Source organism: Acomys russatus, chromosome 2 (assembly GCF_903995435.1).
Source record: "Acomys russatus chromosome 2, mAcoRus1.1, whole genome shotgun sequence".
NCBI classification, from domain to species: Eukaryota; Metazoa; Chordata; class Mammalia; order Rodentia; family Muridae; genus Acomys; species Acomys russatus.
In genome coordinates, this window is record NC_067138.1 from 28,818,789 (window position 1) to 28,840,760 (window position 21,972).

General features: G+C 40.7%; 1 protein-coding gene across 1 annotated transcript in view; it reads left to right on the plus strand.

Moving 5' to 3' along the window:
* The window catches only part of Tgs1 (trimethylguanosine synthase 1), a 34,154-nt gene extending 20,709 nt beyond the window's left edge, over nucleotides 1-13,445 (plus strand). Inside the window, exons 9-13 of the mRNA XM_051159737.1 lie at nucleotides 131-286; nucleotides 2,676-2,819; nucleotides 4,201-4,417; nucleotides 5,243-5,321; nucleotides 12,639-13,445. Of these exons, the coding sequence (XP_051015694.1) occupies nucleotides 131-286; nucleotides 2,676-2,819; nucleotides 4,201-4,417; nucleotides 5,243-5,321; nucleotides 12,639-12,767 (725 nt within the window). The 3' untranslated portion in view covers nucleotides 12,768-13,445. The remainder of the gene's footprint in view (nucleotides 1-130; nucleotides 287-2,675; nucleotides 2,820-4,200; nucleotides 4,418-5,242; nucleotides 5,322-12,638) is intronic.
* The last annotated feature ends 8,527 nt before the right edge of the window (nucleotides 13,446-21,972 follow it).

Below are 21,972 nucleotides of genomic sequence, written 5' to 3' on the forward strand. Positions count from 1 at the left end.
GCTTTTAATCTTCTGGAGACTGAAACCTAATAATCAATTAATATTTGTTTTAATAAGTAATTATTGACTGGAATTTGACCATACTTCTCTTTTCATGGTCAGCATCTGTATTATTTGTGCCTTATTTTAGTTGAAATAAAGAAGAAGAAAAAGAAGAAAAAGAACAAGAACAAAAAGATAAATGGTCTGCCACCTGAAATAGCCTCTGTTCCAGAGCTGGCAAAATACTGGGCCCAGAGATACAGGCTCTTCTCTCGCTTTGATGATGGCATCAAGTTGGACAAAGGTAAATAAAATATTGCTGTGTTATTTAACTTTATTTAGGTGCCACTTTAAATTTACAAAAAAGTTGTTAGGCAAAATTTTCATACCCTTTTTACTCTGCTTCAGCTATCTCTGACATTAATAATTTTCAGTGTATGTGTATGTGTTGTCTTTTTCTGATCCACCTGCATGCCACTCCCCAGTATTAATTTAGTGTGCATTTTCTTAGAACAAGGATTTTTGCTGTGAAAATAATCAAGATCCAGGATCCCCTTGTACAACAAGAAAATAAACCAAAGATAGTAAGTTATCTCTGGAACACACATTGTCATGAAGAAGTGTGCTGTGCATCGACTCTTCATGTTTCCTTAGATTCCTTTAATCTGTAGTAGCTCCTCAGACTCCCATGCCCAGGGCTTCACTTGAGCCAGGCAGGTACTGTACCACTGACGCAGTCCTCCAGCATGGCTTGGACATCTTTCAAGGAAAGATGCTTGTTGTTCTCAGTTACACATATACAACTATGTTTTAATTTTAGATTTAATTGGCATTTGAAGCATCTTATGCCAAGTAGCAAAAGTATGTAGGTTATTAAAAAGAACATCTGATGAAGATATACCTAATGTAGAAATTTATGATATAATTAGCACTAAAAATTTGAATCCTTCATTGAATTTTCCTTCCCCTGATCTTTTTTTTTTTTTCAGATTTATTTATTTTATGTATATGAGAGGTCTGTTTTCATGCATACCAAAAGAGGGAGTCAGATTTCATCACAGATGGTTGTGAGCCACCAAGTGATTGCTGGGAACTGAACTCGGGGCCTGTAGAAGTGGTCTTAACCACTGAGCCATCTTTCAAGCCCCCACTTCTCTGATGTTAAAGACTTAACTTAGTCTCACAGACTGATACTCACTTTCATATTACAACTAACTATCCCTCCTTATGAACTTTAAAATCAGGAGGTCTTGCTCTGTTGTGGAGTGTGGGTGATTCTATGCCCCCTATATAATTTGTAAAATCCTGTGTGCTACAGAAGTTTTGGGGGAATTTATTAGAAAAACAAAGACTGGGGAAGAAATACAAAATGTTTAAGGAGTTTAGGTAGTGAAGAGCCATTTAAAGCTTTACTAAGTAGTGAGAACAGGAAAACTTAGACATCATTTTGTTAAAGAAGTTTCTTTCTGAAAAATGCAGCCTCTTTCTAGCAGAGAGGAAGGGTGCTATTTCTTTCCTCCAGGTAAGTGTAGCTTCATTTCTGAAGATGGCAATTCCTACTATGCTGAAGCAGCCTCCTGGTCACTGGTTACCACTCTTTGCTTTTTTTGACATTTAAATAGCCTATGAAGAGCTCATTCTCCACATGGGGAAGGGGGAGGAAACAGGGGACTGCCTCTGACATGAACTCTGGTGCCTCGATTTGATCGCTGCCCCTTGGCAGAGAGGCCCTCCGGGAACATAGAGGAAGGGGATGCAGGCTGTCCAGGTGAGACCGATAGGCTGTGGTCAGACAGTGGGGGAGGAGGACCTCACCTGTCAGAGGTCCAGGGGAGGGGAATAGGAGGGAAGAAAGAGGGGGGTGGGAACAGGAAGATAAGAATGAAGGGATAACAATCAGGATGTGATGTGAATAAATTATAATTTTAAAAACATGTGAATTTGAGCTGGGCGTGGTGGCGCACGCCTTTAATCCCAGCACTCAGGAGGCAGAGGCAGGCAGATTGCTGTGAGTTCTAGGCCAGCCTGGTCTACAGAGTGAGTCCAGGACAGCCAAGGCTACACAGAGAAACCCTGTCTCGAAAAACCAAATTTAAAAAAAAAAAAAAAAAGTGAATTTGGCATGCACACCATGGATAGATACATGAAGGCAAAACACATAGAAAGTAATAATAATAAAAAAATTTTTTTGAAACCATGTAAATGTTCCCAAAGTGTCAGTAGAAATTGTCATTGCCTCTCCATTGTGTATAAAATAATTGAGAAACTCATCATAGTATGGGAAGCAGCTGGTCAGTTAGAACTTGCCAAATTCCATAGCTGATAAGCAGTAGTGAGTGCCTCACACAGAAAAGATGTACTCCATGCAATTACTAAAGAAATGTGATCTTACAAATGAATCAGCAATTAGCAACTTTGTAGAACCTTTCTCTAAAGCTAGGTAGCTTGTATTTTTTAATGTGTATAGGTACAGGGTACACCTGAGTATGGAGAAGAGAAGAGGATATCAGATCCGGGAGAGCTGAAGTTAGAGGTGGTTGTGACAGGTCCCCTACAAGAGCCGTACAAGCTTTTTTAACTGAGACGTCTCTCTAGATCCAAAACCAAGTTTGTTTAACTTGTGCAATATGTTTTCTTTTTCATGCATGGATTCTTGGAATTGAACATTTTAATAAAATATTCTCCCTTTACAGAGGGCTGGTTTTCAGTTACCCCTGAGAAGATTGCTGAGCACATTGCAGGCCGTGTCAGCCAGTCCTTCAAATGTGACATTGTGGTAGACGCTTTCTGTGGAGTTGGAGGAAACACCATCCAGTTTGCCTTAACAGGGAAAAGAGGTAATGTAGTTATTCATGGCCAGAAATTGTTTTATTTCCAACTTATGCAGAAAATATTCTTTTATTCCTATTGTTGATGAGATTTAGTATATCATTGATAATTTTATGCCAAATATTTAAAGCAATAGCTTGCTCTCTTTATTATTCATCTTGCATACTGTGTTTAGCAGGTACTTCATATATACTTATTTAGTCAACTGTCATAACTTATGTCTTCTACTATCTTCATTTCACAAAGGAATTGAGACATAAAAAGATAAGTAATTGCACAGGATTTTATGGATACACCTACGAATCTCTAGAGCCAAGATTCTAGTAGATTTGCTAACTTTATATGATCTCCCAGTAGTTTTCACATTTACCAGAATAATTATTTTCTTGTCTTCCACTAATTCTGTATTTTAAAAATCTCAGATTTTTTCAGATAAGCCACATATGTATATGTGAGTGTCCTGAAAATATTCCCCTCAAATATCAAATTCATCCCTTTTTAGCATTTTGTCATAAGACAGTGGTTAAAATATGTGTACCATGGTAAAGCAAGTCTGAAAATTTTTTTTAAATATCACGAAAAAAAAATGTGAATCATAGATTAGTTTCTTATTTGGTAAGGTTTTTGCAGGGGTTTATGTAGCTTAGCACACATTTGGTAAAGGAAGATGTATAATGTGAGTCTTAAAGGAAGGTTAGTGCTGTGGTCTTCTTGCCAACTCCCTCTGTAGCAGTGGTTCCTCAACCTGTGGGTTGTGACCGACCCCCAAAGGGGTCATACCAGATCTTTACATTACAAATGATAACAGTAGCAAAATTACAGTTATGTAGTAGCAACAAAATATTTTATAGTTCCAGTCACCACAACATGAAGAACTGTATTAAAGGATTGCAGCATTAGGAAGGTTGAGAACCACTGCTTGCTCTATAGCCTCTTGATGTCATTTTATCACTTGCCTTTGAAGATTACTAAACCCTGAGAAGAAAAGGAAGCAAGTAGCTAATACTAGGCCTTCCTAATGCTGTGATGACCTAGCAGCATGTGGGAATAGAAAGGTTGGCTCATTTTAAGAAAACTTGTTTTTTCTGTAAGCCAGCATTGAGCTTTGCCTGGAGGCAGGAACATTTGTGAGCATTTCCTGCTCTAACTGTACATAGATCTCCCCTCCCCCCAAAGGCCATGCATGCGTTGCAAGATGGCTGGGCGAGACAGTATGGAAACCTGTTCTTTAGATGATGTTCTCTTGGTACAACTCTATGTGAGGCTTTTTAATTTAAATAAATTCTAACTAGAATTTTGTGTGTGGCTGTAGGTCTATAAAGTATTTTTTAAGTGCTTTATTCAGAAAACCATCTTAATGTCAACTGACTTTTCTTTTTCTGGTTTTAGTGATTGCCATTGATATCGACCCCGTTAAGATTGATCTTGCTCGGAATAATGCTGAAGTTTATGGGATAGCAGATAAGATAGAGTTTATCTGTGGAGATTTCCTGCTGTTGGCTCCGTGCTTAAAGGCTGATGTTGTGTTCCTAAGCCCACCTTGGGGGGGCCCAGATTATGCTACTGCCGAGATCTTCGACATTAGGACAATGATGTCTCCTGATGGATATCCTTTGGAAGTCCTAATAGTATATGTAAATGCTTGCAGAGAGGAAAGGGGTGTGTGTGTGTGTGGAGAGAGAGAGAGAGAAAGTGTAGAGGAAAGGCATTAGCTAATCACATTTGATAAATTCCATTGTATTTTACACTGAAAAGAGGTCATGTGGTGCCAGAAAAATGGGTCGCCTGGTAAAGGCACTTGCTGCACAAACCTGGCAACCTGACCTTGAGTCCCAGAGCCCAAGTAAGGGTACAAGAAGAGAATTGTCCTCTGATATACCCAGGAGTTGCACATACACGCACTCCTATGATAGTAATAACGAAACCTTTATGGACATATAGTATAAAAGTTACATGTTGTTTGATCAATACATGTATTATCCGTAGACACAGATGTATGTAGATCTCTGCTGCTATTTGATTTTGCCAGTGTAATGCAAGAGATTAGCCCTAGCTCCTGAGGAATGGAGAAGAAATGCTATTTGCTAGAATTTTATGAAGATGGCTTGACAGGATGGCTGCTAATTTGTGACACACAGCCAAGTGCCTTTGTTCTAGCTCTGCCCTACTAAACCTACCTTGAGAATACATAGATGTACTTGCTATTTGGAATTAGCAGACACTGGAAGTTTCTTCAGGACCTCGGGTCTGGGTAGTGACCGTCAGTGTGCAATGCCTTCTACTAAAGCATCTTCTATTGGATGCAGTCGTTGATAGATTTCAGATCTCGTGTCTCATTCTTCAGATGTCAATATGTACACTTGATTAATGACAAATAATGAACATCTCTTTCTGCTCAGAAATGAACTTTTTATCCTTAACTGCTCTTCACCTTTGAAATTTTCAAGCTTTCCCAGAAGATCACTAATAATATTGTTTATTTTCTTCCGAGAAATGCTGATATTGACCAGGTAAGCCTTTGCTGAGGAAATTCTGTGCACCTCTGCTTAGCTGTTAGAAAGGATGGACAGACAAGGATACAGGGTAATTTCCTTACCAGAGAACTGCTGTAAGAAGTCCCGCTTAAGTCAAGGTGTGGTCCTACATGCCTTCAGTCCCAACACTCAGGAGACAGGCATGCAGATCTCTAAGTTCTTGTCAATTTGGCTGAGTCAGTGAATGAGAGGCAGTGTAGCTGAGTTGAGTTTGTGGCAGTTCAGTTCATAGAATTCAGAAACAGTTTACACCAGGAGAGTTTACAGAGACAAGGTGAAGAAAGAACAAGCCAGACACAGGTGAAGACAGAACGAGCCAGAGAATGAGAAGGAGTGAGAACATTAGAACAGATTGATAGAGTTAGTTCGAGGCCAAGCAGAGCAGTTCACTCAAGCTAAGAGAGAAGTGAGGCTGAATCAGTCAGCTTGCAAAGGAGTTAGCCAAAGCAGCTGAGTTTTGAACAAGCCAGCCAGAATTCAGGAAGAGCTACAAAGGGTGAGCTTATTTAGCACTAAGTCTCAGAGGCTGAAAGTGTTCAAGGCCTAGATTATATTATATAGAGCCTAGAAACTTCTAGGACTAGGCCTAGGTTAGCAGATGGAGGCCGTAAGCTTGAAGATACAATTACATCAGTAGAATAAAAGTTACTTTTACAAAGACCCACCTCTACTATATTTTAGAAAATAGTAGCCCTGCTAAAGAGATAAGACCTTACCAAGGTGTACTGGTTCATAATGCCAGCACATGAGCAAAACCAGGAGGGTTGCTATGAGTGGGAGGGGGAAAAATGAGAAGGAAGCAGGTTGCCTTAACTTGACCATTTTCACCATCTCTTGTCCTTTTACTGGACCATTCACCTCGTGCTGGCCCTCTGTATACTTTTCTTTCTCCTTCTAAATCACCTATCTGTCCCTTCAACTCATGTATATTCCTTAAAGTTCAGTTAATGTATTTTACTTGTTTTCTCTTTCTTATCTGAGAGACTTATCGTTTTGGCTGAATATCCACTAAGGATAACCCTGATCTACTAAGAAAAATTCTCTGGTTTATTTTCTGGGGTGAGGCCCAAGCATAAATTGTTTTTAGACCCCCCAGGTAATTACAAAGTCCTCCAAAGTTGAAATTCTCTGGGTTATAAAAATAGTACATGAAAAAGCTGAGTGCTTAGACTGAGTTAGAGGGAAATTAAATTCCGTCTTGTCTTCTGTTGTTTATTTACAATTTACTTGGCCCAGCATTAAGCCTCCCAAAGTAGTATGTGTGGATATCATTTGGGTTCTTGAGTTTCTTATGTCAGCTTCATGTTGAACCTGTTACGTGTTACTTATGTAACTGTGTTCTAGACTTAGATAGACATGATGCTCCAAACTATTTCCTAAGAGGCTGTATGATCCTCACCGGCTAAATCCTGGTCCTTAATAGTACATAGACAAACTCATTTGGGTATATTAGTAGCAATGGGAAAACCCTCCACCACTACCACTCCCATTGGGTTTTGCCATCTCTCAGGGATCCGCCTGCCTCTGCTTCCCAAGTGCTGAGATTAAAGGTATGTGTCCCCACTGCCTGGCTAGAAGCCACTTTCTAGTATGAAAGTTTCAGTGATTGAATTCCTTTTAACACAAAGAAAAATTAACTTGCTTTTTGCTTTTATTTTTATCCTCAAAATATGTCAGAATAAAACTTGTAGGAACTGGGGAGATGGTTCATTTGGTAAAGAAAAGTAGGAGAACAATTAAGAAAAGGAAAGCACCTAATTGCACGCAACATGTGCACACGTTTCCATTCGTGTCTCATTTGTATGTGAGTACCCACATAGACTCCATCCACAAGCACACAGTATGAGGCTTGGTGGTCCCTTTGTGTTTCCTGCCTTTAGAGGAAGTAGTGACACTAGAAAATGGTAAAGGAAATTGGTTGGTCTGAAATGTAGATGACATAACTGCAGGGGGAAGTCAGCCTTTTTTTTTTTTTTTTTTTTTTAACAGAAAGTATATCCGTGTATAAAGTTTGTAAAATGAAAAGAGATAGTGGTGCAAAGTTGAAAGTATGAGTTGATTATGAGCCTGGTGTTTGACTAGGGCTATGTTTTTCCATAAACATATTAGTAGCAAGCACTTACTTTCTGTTTCAGAGAGGATATGCTACATTGTACTCACTGCTAAACTGATCATGCAAACAGAACTGTCTTAGAAATTGCTCCATGTAGGAGATGGTGCCCATTGACTTGTAGCCAGTGAAATATTTTTCTAGGTGCCCTATTTCCTTGACCTCTTATTCCCTTTTCTTTTGGAGTTGTTCTAGAACATGTAGCCCTTGCTACCCAAACTCTATTGAACCAGAACTAATTTGTTTAAAACATCTTTTTGTGGGGCTCTTTGGGGACAGATAACTATCTGAAATTGCTACTGAAATCCAGAGACTTGGGTTTGATTCAGAGACTACAGTTTGAAATGTATCTTGCTGCTTGGTTCCTGTTTCTTGCTGTTTTCCTTCCTTTCTCTCCTTTAATAGTCTCGCGTTCTGGGCAGCACTAGCTTTGGAGTCACCATACTTTGCAAACATGAAATCTTTTTTTAAAGAGTAAGCCAGTGTAGTAGAAAGGGATGCTTCTCAGCATCTTAGTCGTCTGACAGTCCTCACGCAGCAGTGTCAGACGGCACTAATATTGGAGATCCCCGTCCGTGGGCTCCCTCACATGAAGAGGCATGAGAATAATGAGAGCAGGCCCCAGCCCATGCGCTGGCTGCCGTCGTCCTTGTCCCTGTTTGCTTTCAAAACTACACAAAACACGGAAGCTTAGAACCTTTCCACTTCTCAGTGCAAACCAAGCACTTGGATCTCGTTCGTGCTGGAACGTACAGCGCGGTGACGTTGAGCACCATCCCTGGAATTACATTAAGGTAAATGTGGGGGCTGTAGAGCTGGCCTAGCAACTAAGCACTGGCTGCTCTTTAGGGGACCAGGGTTTAATTCCCAGTACCCACATGCTCACAACTGGCTGCAACTAGTCCCAGAGGATCCAGCACCCTCTTCTGGCTTCTGCAGGTGCTGCACATACATGTTGCACAGACATTGAAGCAAAACACTCCTCCATGCACATAAAATAAGATAAACCTGTAGCTCTCCACCAGGCAACTCTTGACCCTGCTCTAGTACAACTCTACCCTCTGTGGCTTTTTAGATGCATATTCTGATAGCACCTATTTTATTTCTAGTATCTAGATTCTCGTTGCCTTTAAAAAGTCCTTCTATAGGTGGCTGTAAGTATACCTAAGTGGCAGATTATATTAGCATACACAAGACCCTCGGTTCAATGCTCAGCATCAAAAGTAAATTCTATTCCATATGTGGTGCAGGGGAGTGGGTAGGTGCTGACTACTGAGCTATGTCTGAAGCTGCTATAGCTTATAAAGTTTATTGTTGTTTAAGTGTGTCAGAATTATCCCATGTGTATGCAGGTGACACTTGGAGACCAGAAGAGGGCATCAGATCCCTTAAAACTGAGGTTACATATGTTAGCCACCCAGCATGGGTGCTGGAAACCAAACCCAAGATCAGCAAGTGCTCTTAACCTCTGAGCCATTTCTTTAGCCCTGAAAACATTTCTAAAATTTGCTGTCTAAAATCTAGTAGTATGTATTTGAATAACTAGAAATACTAACAAATAAGAGAGCCTTGTAAATGATGCTGTTATTTGGAAAATATTCTGACTATAACTACCTTTGGTTCATTAGATTTTTGGGGGTTTTTTGTTTGGTTGGTTGGTTTTTTTGTTTGTTTTGGTTTGGTTTTGGTTTTTTGAGACAGGGTTTCTCTGTGTAGCCTTGGCTGTCCTAGACTCACTTTATAGACCAGGCTGGCCTCGAACTCACACTGATCCCCTGCCTCCTGAGTGCTAAGATTAAAGGCGTGCATCACCACGCCCAGCCTCACTGGCATTTTTGAAGTAGAAAATTAGAGCCTTACTTCTTTCTAAATGTTATAATTTGTGAAAGGTCATATCAAAATATTCTAAATTAAACTAACAATAGAAATATATTTTAAAACCGTATCCATGTGGTGAATGCCATGAAGTAATTCAGGTAGGTGCCCTTACTCCAGGCTCAGAAACCAGAAGCATGAAAGAGGGTTAAAGGCGGTGCTGGGTGTCTGCATGTATGGAGGAACTGTAGGCTTGAGACTGTTGAGCGTGAGAGTAACAAGCCTTACGAATTAGGGTACATAGAAGTTCACTCGTCCTTCTAAAATAATTGTAGACGTATACACTATGGCAGTTTGGTGCATAGTTCCCCAAGGGTTCATAAGAGTCTAATGCACATTGGATTATTCCAACCGTGAAGAATATGCACGTGAGATTATCAGCCTAATTTCCTGAAGAAGTTTGCTGATGTACCTAGCCATTCTGCCACAGGCTGGAAGACCCAGCACCCTAGCAACTTGGTGCCTCCCATGAATAGAGTATTTACTGTTGAGAAAAACAAGATTCATAAGATACTGCAGTAGTTCGTCACCATGAGATTGGGGGTGACAGAAACTCACGTGACAAAATGAGCCAAAAGAATTATAAAAGAATTTCTAAGGGTTTTTAGAATATCTCAACAGATAAAGGTTCTTCCCGCTAAGCCCGACAATCTGAACTTGATGTCCTGAGTTCACATGGTGGTAGAAGAACAGAGACCTTCACAAGTTGTCCTCTGACTGCCACACATACACCATGGATCATGCACCCACACACAAGTAATAATTGATGTACTTTAAATTTAAAAATCTGCTTAATCAGGTCTAGTCCATTTCTGTTTGATTTGAAAAACAAAACAAAACAAATACTAGAGTGCTAAGAATTGGAAGCAAGTAGAGAGCGCTGTTCTGGGCTTTAACTGTCAGTTTCCTCCTGTACTTCTGCTGCTGGCACCCAGCTGTCTAGAGGGATGCTGTTCTTGTACAGGGAGATAATTGAGGCCACATGGTAGTCTTTAGTAGCCCTCTTGTCTATAGAGAATTTGCTGCTAGACAATTGGAGCAGGTTTGTGCATCCTTGCACTACATATGTTATCTTTCTCCAGAAAGACACTAAAGCTGAAGGACCTTTAAAAAAAAAAATCAGAACTCCTGATCCTTTGGTCTGGGTACCTTGTTGAACTGAAGAGCAACAGCCTTTGTGTATCAAGGATCAGATTATGATAGTTAGTAAGGGACAAAGCTATGGAGCTGGTTATCAGTCACTTAGACCAGCAGAGATGACATTCTGTTGCCTGCAAGAATGTTATACCTGTCAGTTGATGGTAGGGGCTCTTTAAAATTATATTGATTTTTATCAGCTTGGTGGCATTAAGAAGCTCTTTGCAATGCCATTAGCAAAGATTTAAGTGTAGAAATCTCATTCCTCTTTACTTTGCAGGAAAATGGAGCTGACTTTATGTTTGAATGTTGCCTAATTATCTAGCTGCCTAAGTCTCTTCTTTTCTGCTTCTGTCTGCTTCTGCTCTGATGCAGTTATTATTTGGATGTAACAAAGCGACAGTCAAGGCTGGTGAGCAAGCCCTGGGGTGGCCCCTTTTCTGCCTGTGGATTCTGACCTGAAAACGAAGGTGTTTGTCATGGTCACCTGTATCACTAGTTCTTTCATAATGCTGGACATCAAACCCAAGCCTCAAGCACAAATTTTTACAGTAGTTCATTTATGAAAGTTAATATTTGACTTTCAAATCTTGTCTTAACATCATTTATCTCCAGCCATCTTCATTTTTTTCTCACCTCCCCTTTCCTAGTATGGCCTCAGTAACATTTTAGTGACGAAAACCCAGTCCTTAGTTCTAATTCTAGTCCAAATTACCTGTTAATGTTTTTGAGTGTAGATGACAGAGACAGACAGTATACACATATGTGCAGGTCCCTGTGGAGGTCAGAAGAGGGTATCAGAGCCTTTGGAGCTGGCGTTACGGGTAGCTATGAGCTGCCCAGTCTGTGCTGGAAGTGGAACTAATGTCCCCCTACCCTCTCTACTGCCCTGAGACTGCCTTTTGGTGAGGCTGACATTTAGGTAATGTGCCAAAAGCCTAGAGTGTAGATTTAAATTCATTTGCTACCCTTCAGTTCTCCTGTCTTTCCCATCTTGCCAGTCTTTACTGTACATTCTCTTTCAGTTCATTAAACCTTAAAAACTAAGTAACATTTTGTCAGTTGAACCTGATAATGAAAAATAACGGCAGCTCAATCTTGACAGCATTAGTTTGCTTAAAGCACTGTATTTACTTGAGTATGAATTTAGTCCATGACTCGTTTTACTTTTAAAGTATATGTTGTTGTAAGAGGAGGAAGTCCTAAGGTTGAAGATGGATTTCATCGTAGTACTTGAGAGTAGCATGTTCTCTTAGATTTTCTTTTGTCTGTCCAGGGTAAGTTAGTTTTCTCATTCTGTGCCTGCATGTAGACTCAGTATAAGAACAGAGCTGGAAAGCCAGGCGGCGGTGGTGCACACCTTTAATCCCAGCACTTGGGAGGCAGAGGCAGGTGGATTGCTGCGAGTTCTAGGACAGCCAAGGCTACATAGAGAAACCTTGTCTCGAAACAAACAAACAAAAAGAACACTGCTGGGTTGTGAGCATTTCTGAAGGCAGATACTGTGTTTGGCTCTGTTATCTGCTGCACTCTACTCCCTGTAACAAAAACTGGTGGCACGCGATTTATAATTGTTGAGTGATTAACAAACTCTTGCTGCTGATCTCCAAACACTCTCATCTCTGCTTGCCCATAGGTCCCTCATGCAAGGGCCCTGAAAAGTTCTGAGAACACTACTTAAACTCGAGATCACTATTTATGCTTTACATGAGAAATAATTATTATTTTAGAGCCTTTAATTTTGGAGGGAATGTTGAGAATGTTACTACCTTAATTGAACAACTTTTTAAAATTGTGTGTGTGTGTGTGTGCGCGCGCGTGTGCGTGCACTTTGCATATGAGGCCCTGGAGCTCTGTTTCCGTGCTGCGCTACCACACCCTGTCTTTGGGCCGATTCCAGGTAGAGCCCAGATAGTCAAACATGAACAGCAAGTGCTTTGCCCCACAGAGCCCTCTGCCCTCCGCTTACTGAAGGTGTAAATTGTGGGGAGGGGCTGTTTTGAAAGTCGTGTTTATGCTAAGTGTGGTGGTCGGGAACCTTAATCTCAAGAGACAAGGCAGGATATCAGTTTGAGGACAGCTGAGGAGGCCTGCCAGAGCTATTTAGTGAGACCATGACTCCAGGAAAAAGAAAACCCTCATGTGCATGACTTCTGTGTTTTTCCTGGCAGGTGGCGTCATTGGCTGGGCCTGGAGGGCAAGTGGAAATAGAACAGAACTTTCTTAACAACAAATTAAAGACAATCACTGCATATTTTGGTGACCTGATCAGAAGACCAGCCTCTGAGGCAGAAGTGTGATGCTGCAAAACACATATGGATCATGTGGAGTAAGAATGGCATTCAAGTGAGACACTGGGAAGGTCTTCCTAGATACTATGTGCACATGTGGTGTGGAAACCTCTGTGGGTTTTAAAGAATGCTAATGAAGTGATTTGAGATCTTTGGGTAATGTTAACTGAGCTGTGTTCTGTACTTTAAAACAATAAGCATCAGGGCAAGGTGGTGTCACTTGGGAAGTGAAGGCACAAAGATCATGAATTCAAGGTCAACCTGTGGTTCATAACAATTCAAGGCCAGCCTGAGTTACATGAGACCTTGCCCCCCTGGAAAAAAAATCAAGTCTAGCCATGTCCCTGTGCTTAAATTAAGTGCATATGTGTATATATGTATGTTTTTATTGCATCTTTGTGTGCAAATAATTATTGCTTTGTTTTAAACTGCAAAGAAAAAGCAGTTCTGCCTACACATTTAACCTTTATTGAAATAATATTACCAATTTAATGCTAAAACAGGAAAAGTAAAACTCCTGTCACCTTACCTACCTTTTATTCAACTATCTAAAGATAATCACAGTTAACAGTGTTTTGTTTTTTACGTTTTTATTACATTTTTATTTTGTCTGTGTGTCTAGAGGTCAGAGAACAACTTACAGGAGTCTGTTCTCTGCTTCCACCGTGTGGGCTGGGAATCAAATTTAGGTCATTGGGCTTAATAACAAGAGCCTTTACCTACTGCGCCATCCCGCTGGTTCCCTGTTAATAATTCTGAAGAAAAGACTGCAGTACACCAGTGTGTCCTGATACAGTTTCCTTTGATGCACTCACTGTTCATTCAGTGCCTTCCCTTTTGGATACTTAATGTATATTTTACTAAATAGATGATTGAGAGAGAGAGAGCGAGAGAGCGAGAGAGAGAGAGAGAGAGTGAGTGTGTGTGCATGTGTACCCGTGTGTGCACAGGGGCCCACAGAGTACAGGGGAGAGTATAGAATCCCTTGGAGCTGGAGTTACAAGTGGTTGTGAGTTGCCCAGTATGGGTACTGGGAAGTGCACTTGGGTCTTCTGGAAGTGGAAGTTCTTGTTCCAGCCCAAGATGTTTTGGTTTTTTTGTTTTTGTTTTTGTTTTTAATCAATGTTTTTACTTTCTGCTTTGATATGGTTTGGTTTGGTTTTGTTTTGGGGGTTTTGGTTTTTTGGATGTTTTTGTTTTTGTTTTTTGTTTTCAGACAATTAACCCAGACTGGACTCAAACTTTCTATGTAGCTGAGAATGATGTTGAGCTCCTAACCCTCTTGCCTCCACCTGCCGCATCTGGCTTATCAGTGTCTCTTGAAGGCCATTCCATTTCAGTACATACATGTCATACATGTAAATCTACCTCGTGTTTTAAATGGCTGTCTTGTAATACATTATCTGTATGTATAAACTAGTTCTTTACTGAGAGGCATGCAAGCTGTTTTTATGGTTATATGATTACCAACTGTTAAGTATTAGTAAATATATTAGTCTTTCCTTATTTGCTGTTGAACAATAAAGTTGAACTTGTTTTTTTAGGCTTATTTGTCTCAAATTTTATTTTCTTTCCTTGCTTTAGCTAGAATTTCTTTTTAAAGATTTAAGTGTCTATGCGTGCATGATTTTCTGAGTGTGTCGCCTGTGCAAATGCTCTCAGGAGCCAGAAGAGGATGTCATATCTCCTGGAATAGGTGCTACAAGTGATAGTGAGCCCCAAAAATGTGTGGGCTTTTAACTCTCCAGTCCACATCCTTTTAATTAATTAGTCATGGCAAACTCAGTATGAAATAATATAGTATTATAGACTATAATAGAGTATATAGAAATAGCATAGCAATATAGAAGTTTATATTCTTGAAATTTTCTACACTGTTCCTCCATGAGACCTAGGAAAGCAGAAATATCAGGCTGAGGAAAATAAAGTCTATTCCAAACACAAAAACAAGGAACACTCTTCGGAAATAGATGGCAAGAGTGTGAGGCAGCTGGAAATTGTTGAAAAGCAGAACAATGAATCAAAATGAAGAAAGCCCAGCCAGATACAGTTGCTGCTGTAGAAGAGTTTAGCATTAAGAGGGGTTTCCTAGGACTGAGAAATGGTTCAGTGCATAAGAGTGAGTACTGCTCTTGCAGAGGACCTAAGTTAACTTTCCAGCATTCAGGTTGGGAAGCTACCCAGAGAGTGCGACTCAGATGCCATCTTGAAAGGAACATACTGTGTAAAACCAAGCCAAGCAGGGCCTGAGAACATGGGACAATCAAGCTAACATATCTGAATTCAACCTTTTACCATCTCTATGGAGAGAGGCAACCCTGAGACATGTGCAGAGCAAGAGTTCCTGACACAAGAGCAAGGAGAGGTAGCCCCACCAGTACCTGGGAACAGACCTCATTAAGTACTAAGTGATAGTAAGGAGTTCAGTAGCCCTGGGTGTACTTGATACTTTTATGTCAACCTGACACAAGCTAGAGACACTGGGGAGGAGGGAGCCTCAATTGAGAAAATGCCTTAATAAGATCAGGCTATAAACAGGCGGGAAGGCCCAGCCCATGTGGTCGAGGCCATCCCTGGACTGGTAGTGAAAACAGGATGAGCAAGCCAGTAAGCAGCAGTCCTCCACGGCCTCCTGCCTCCAGGTTTCTGCCCGTGAAAGGTTAAGCCACATAAACCCTTTTCTTCCCAACTTGACGTTGGTTATGTAATAACCCTAATACACTGGGCTGGAAGGCTGCAGTAGACAGCTTCTTGAGCCGGTTACCCCAGTGCTGTTGAGTTTAAACTGCAAAGTCCTGGCGCAGGGCTTCGCATCAGAGCTGCATCTACCAGCAAAGTGATGAACACTTAGCAGACTTTGAAAGTATGAGAATAGTTACCTGTGCAGCTCTCAGTGATAAGTGCTGGCTTCCCTCACCCCCAGTGTCTATGAGAATCAATTCCCAGCCAGACCATCCCACTCCCCAAGAAGATCAGAAGTGGGGAGTCTTGGAAGGGTTTGAGAACCTCTCCAGAACAGACTGCAAAGCTCTGTGTGGCCAGCAGAGGCCGCTGGTATGTAAAGAGAAGGTACAGAACTGAAGCCTGCTCAGCAGACACCACACCACCTAGCAAAAACAAGCTTAACTATGCCATGATTCAGTTCAACTGACCTCTCACCCAACCTGTGCTCATACCTGGCAGTCTCCAATTTTCAAAGACCAAAGAAAGAAGCCACTCCAACACTTAGTATTTTCCCCTTGTATTTCTCTAGTTGTTGGGTTTTCTTAATATTATACTTTCAGAAGTATTTTTTCCTTTATTGGGTTGTTGGGGTTTTTTTGGTTTTGTTTTATGTGAATGAGCGTTTTGCTTACGTGTTATGTATAAGCCCTAACGAGTGCCTGGTGCCTATTGAAGCCAGAAGAGGGCATCAGATCCCCTAGAACTGGGGTTACAGACACTTGTGAGACACATGTGGGTGCTGGGAATCAAAGCCACATCCTCTGCAAGAGTAATCAGTGCTGATAACCACAGAGCCACCTCTCCAGTGCCATCTTTTTATGTTAGTCTGTCTTTAAAACAATTGGTTTCCTTTTTTACTCTTTTTGCCATTTATCTAGTTTTCTTTATACATGTTCTTCATTGTTGGGTAATCTTTTTATTTTTACTATCTTTATTTTCTAAACCTTATGCTTTCGTATTCCTTTATTTTTGCCTTTATCTCCTCAGTAGCATTCTTCATTCATTCGCTATTTTTTCATCTTTACTCTTGTTTCTCTACTTTCCTCTGGTCCTATCCCTTTATCTCACTCATTTACTATTTGTATTTTAAAACTGATTTTTTTAATATTCTTAATTTCATAATACACTGTACATTAGTACATTTTTAGTTGTTGGTTATATGTTAGTTGACTTTACTTGATTTTAAGTGTATTTCTGTATTGTGTGTGGTTTGATACTGCTACTATTAATTTTCTCAATGAATGGTATATTAAACCCTCAAGAGCAAGCTATTACTAAAAAAGCCTCAGATAAAACCAGAAATTATATCTAAACTAGTAGGTTCATAAATCACAACTTAAAAACACAGGCTGCTGAAGTCGCTCAGCAGATAAACTCTCCTCTGGTGTTCGTGTTTCTATGATAAAGCACTAACCAAAACCAGCTTGGGGAGGAAGCCTTTATTTCATCTTACAGCTCCCAGGTCACAGCCTGTCACTGGGGGAGACAAGGCAGGCACTGAAGCAGGGGCATGGTCCTGACTTAGGAAGCTGCCTTTCTCAGCCCAGGCCCGCCTGCCAAGGGACATCCCTGCTCACAGCCCAGGCCATCCTTCATTCAGGAGCAATCCAGAACATGCCTCACAGACCAATCTGATAGCAGTTCCTCAGCTGAATTGTTCTTTTCCAAGATAAGTCCAGTTGACAACAAAAGCTAACTATGACATCACACAAGCCGGATGTCCTGAGTTCAATCCCCCAGGACCCACAGTGGAAGGAAATAACCAGTCTGCCAAGCTATTCTCTGTTCAAACACCCACCATATCATACACACACACACACGCACACAAATTAGCATTAAAAAAAAAGTAAAGTGGCGGCGGCAGGCGAATCGCCTGGTGTACAAAAGTGAGTCCAGGACAGTCAAGGCTACGCAGAGAAACCCTGTCTCGAAAAAAAAAAAAAAAAAAAGTAATCATGAAAAGGCAAATCATTACCCACCATTTTCAGCAAAAGATTGTAACTCTTGAGCTATGCAGTTGAAGAAGAAGAAGAAGAAGAAGAAGAAGAAGAAGAAGAAGAAGAAGAAGAAGAAGAAGAAGAAGAAGAAGAAGAAGAAGAAGAAGAAGAAGAAGAAAACACCAGATAATGATCTCAGGAGTTTACTAGCAAAAATGGTCAGTGACCTAAAGATATTACAGACAAAAAAGATGATTAAGGAACTGAGTCCAGTACCAGTAACCAGTGAGAAAATCTGCAAGTGAAAAGGGCGGGGTGGGGGAGTAGAGGGGGAGGTGGCAGTGCTGGGCAATGTGAATGAACTCAGCTGCACGGGAGACATTTAACAAGGAAATTTAAATTGTCTGGGACGGAAATGTTGGAAATTAGAATCTCAGTCTGGTAAATACAACGGGAGGCTCCAACAGATATCAAGCAGATTAGAGATTACCAGATGCATTAAGGTCTCTCCCGAAGGAGCTTCTCCTGTAGCCACACAGCACTGGGAATGCCTCACATAATGACTTGTTTTACTTGACTCAGGACTGTTTATTAGGTCTATCGCAAGGAACTACAAGACAGCTTAAAAGAAATTTTTTTTAAAAAAGATTAGCAGATGGAGGAAGAGTTCAAGGAAATACTACAATTTAACATCAAAAAATAAGTAAATAAATGAGTCTAGCTATAACTTGGAAAACTGCAAGATAGGATCAAAATACCAAAGCTGTGGGTAGAATAAGGAGCTGAGATGAGAATAAGGCAAAGGATCTAGGGAGATGGCTGCTTTGTGTGCATGAGAGCCTGAGCTCAGATCCCTAGCACTCATCGTAAAGCCAGGCATACCCACTGATGCCTAGAACCCCAGATGCGGACACCCGTGGGGTAGAGGCAGATCCTGACTTCAGAGACCCTACATAAGGCAATAAAGAGGACACCTGCTGCCCTCCTGGCCTCCATGTGTGCACCCCTGCACAGAGGTGCATATATGCACTTGCGTGCTCATGCGCACATGCAGCCACACAAACACTGAAAAGCTTAAGACACAGAGAATCCCATCAACGGATTAATGGCGGGGGGGGGGGGGGGGGGGGGGGGGGGCGGTCAATGGAAGTTTCCCCTATCTGAAAAGAATGGAGAAGAGGCACTGAGAACCCCAAACAACATGATCAGAAAGAACCTCTCCATGGCATAGACGTCAAAACCACAAAGTAAGAGTCTGGAGAGATGGCTCCCAGTTAAGAAAGCACAGGCTATTCTTGCAGAGGACCTGAGTTTAGTTTCCAGCAGCCAGCACCAGGCAGTTTACATCCTCGTAATTCTGTAACAACCGCATAACCCCAGGAGGTTTGATACACTCTTCTGGCCCCCTCAAGCACCCACACACATACACATAGTTTTTTTAATTATTTAATTTTATTTTAGTATTTTCTAAAAATACGAAGTAAAATGGCCTATTGTGGTGATGCACCTTTAATCCATGGTAGGCAGAGGCAGATGGGTCTTCTGAGATCAAGGCCTGCCTGCTCTACAAACTGAGTTTCAGGAGAGCCAGGGCTACACAGAGAAACCCTGTGGGGATATATATGGAACCGAAAGTAGAAAGCTATGAGCAGAAAAGAGACCTAAAGCAAGGGGGAGGGGAGAACTAGCAAGGGCATATTTGTGGAGAGGGGAGACAGAGGGAGGTGGGGGAGGGAATAACAAATACAGTGATCTCTATGTGGTAGATAATGATCCTAATAAGATGTCACAATGAAACCCAGACTTCTGTTGCTAGTTCCTAATGATAATTTTAAAAGATACTCCTTAATTGTAATTGGACTCAGAGGAGGAAGAATATATGTTGCTTAATTATTCGTCTAAAAATGATGTTCCTGTCTGGAAAGAAGCCTCAATGGGTAAGAGGGCTTGCTGGTCTTGAAGAAGACACCTATGGTGACTCAACTGTCTGTATCTCTAGTTCCAGGGTTTCAATGCTCTCTTCCATACTCCATGGCACACACGTGGTGCACATATGTACATGCATGCAGAACGCTCATACAATAAAAATGTTTTAAAGAATCTTTAAATGGTATGTTAATTTAAAAGGGGGGGTGTGTTCAGGTCTATTAAGTAGGTAGGAGTCGGTGCATCCCTGTGGTCTTTGGAAGATTTTCATTCTGGCTGGCATAGACCTGGGGGAAATAAAGCAAGTGGCACTGGAAGGCTAGGGGCATGACTACTTGGTTGCACAATGCACACTCAGTAATAGTGTGCTTAACTTCATTGCAGCCCTGGATTGCACCCTCAGAGCAAACCAACAAAGACAAGATGGGCTTTTCCCCAGCAAGGCAACACTGTTGAGGCTTGCCACTATGCTCACTTGCCTTGGAATACAAGAAATTGAACTGCTCATTAAGGATCAAATTATTTTTTAATTTAATTTAGAACATCAAATCCGTCAATAGTCTCCATGCTTCTTACATAGCATTTTTTGAATAATGCCTTCTTTGGTCACCAATAATTCTACAAAGAATCCTTAATACTAAACAGAGTGACATGGGGTAAAAGCAGGTTGCCAAAGTCACCAGTTATTTTTAGCTTTTTGTCATGCCCCCTCGTGCATGTGTGACTTTTTATAGTATATGTTCTTACTTGTCTTCCTGGACACATGCACACATGTGTGTAGAACAGGAGGCCTACCCAAAGCTTAAGTATTCCTGTACACAGACCACACTGGGGGACTCATTTATACACTTCTCCTCATCATTAGTGCTTGCCAAGAGTTTAGAAGTACCCTACTCTAGTGTGCGATGCTTGTTCAAATAAAACTTTAACATGAAACTAAATATGTAAAAAAAAAAAAGTGGATAAAAAGCAGAACAATGAGCAGTAAGAGCCACTGATAAAGACCTTTGCTGCTGCCAACACTCCTGGGTGCTGGGATCACCACCTGGGCTACTATATTAAGGGAACTAATCTTTCTTGAATAATTTGAAACCTGTTAAGTGTCTGTGTCTGTGTCTGTGTGTGTTTGTGTGTGTGTGTGAACAATCATCCTACTGAATTTTTTTTAATGATGGTAATGGCTCTCAATTGTTTCAGATTGCTTATCAAAATAGGTTTTGGCATCCATAACCATTTGTCAATTTGCATACCCATTAATTTCTATTCTTTTTCTATTTGCATTAATCAGACTGTTGTGAATCTTGTAATAATGACCCTCATTTTTTGCTTACTACTGTCTAAAAAGTTGCTGCTAGTGGTTTGGAGGAAGTTTTTATTCAGTGTATAAAATTCTAAATCACTTAAATTTTTTAAATTATATAATCTGCATAAATTCTATTATATCAAAATGTATAGTTTTAATTCACAACTATACTTTATGTGATAAATAACTTTGCCTTAATCAGTTTATACTACTTTAGTTTGGTTTGGCTCAGTTTGTTTGCTTTGCCTGGTTTTAGTAGCCAACTTAGACTGTTCTTGAAGAATACTTTGACAGCCTTTCTCTTTCTTTTAGTTTTATATTTTATGTGTATGAATATTTTTGCCCATATGTATGAATGTACGTGACATTCATGCCTGGTGCCTATTCAAAAGAAAATGTTAAATCCCCTGGGACTGGAGTTACAGGTGGCTGTAGGCTGCCATGTAGGTGTTAGGAATGGAACCCGGGTCCTCTGTAAGAACAAGTAAGAACTGTAAGAACTTAGCTATTGAGTCAACTCTCCAGCACCCCTACCCCCATCTTTCATTTTTCTAACTGTGTCCTAAATAACACTGGCTCTTTCTGTTCACTGAGTTCATGGTGCAGTTCAAGGACCAATGAGTCTTGTACCTCCTGGAGCAAGATATTTGACTACTGCAATTTTGTTTCACTTTGTGTTTTCTTTGGTTTTAGAGGATACCCAGCCTTGCTGTGGCACAGCTGGGCCTCAAACTCCTGGTTCTCCTGCTTCTGCCACACACCGCCATGTTTGTAAAAATAAGTTATAATTCCCTCAAATATATCCCAAAATCACATTTTGACTTAGTCCTATAAAGTTGAGTATATGATGAGGATATTTTCTTTAATTCTTCATTTCAACATTTCACTTTGGAATGATTTCTGACATAAAAAGTGGGGAGATAGCATAAGAATATTTGTATATATTTTGTTCATCTTCCTAAATATTAATATCTTAGGTAAAACTATTCAAAACTATGCCTAAAGTCATCAACTACCATCAGAATATTGTTGTGTCCGTGTTGGCTTTACTTGGTAGGAGGAGGAGGAGGATGGTGGTGGAGTCTCACGAAGCACATGTCGTCCCTGTAGGCTATACTCCAACTGCTACTGAATATTCTAAACCAGATGATTCTTAATGTTGAAGTTCATTTATAACAGATCTTCAAATACCATCACAAAAGGAAAACTCACTACCAGTTTAGTAAATGTGTGTATTTCTCACTTTGGCTGGGAAGCAGCACATTTGGCGGAGGAGGATGAAGTTGAATCGTTTCCAGTCCAGGAACTAGGAGGTGTGACATGG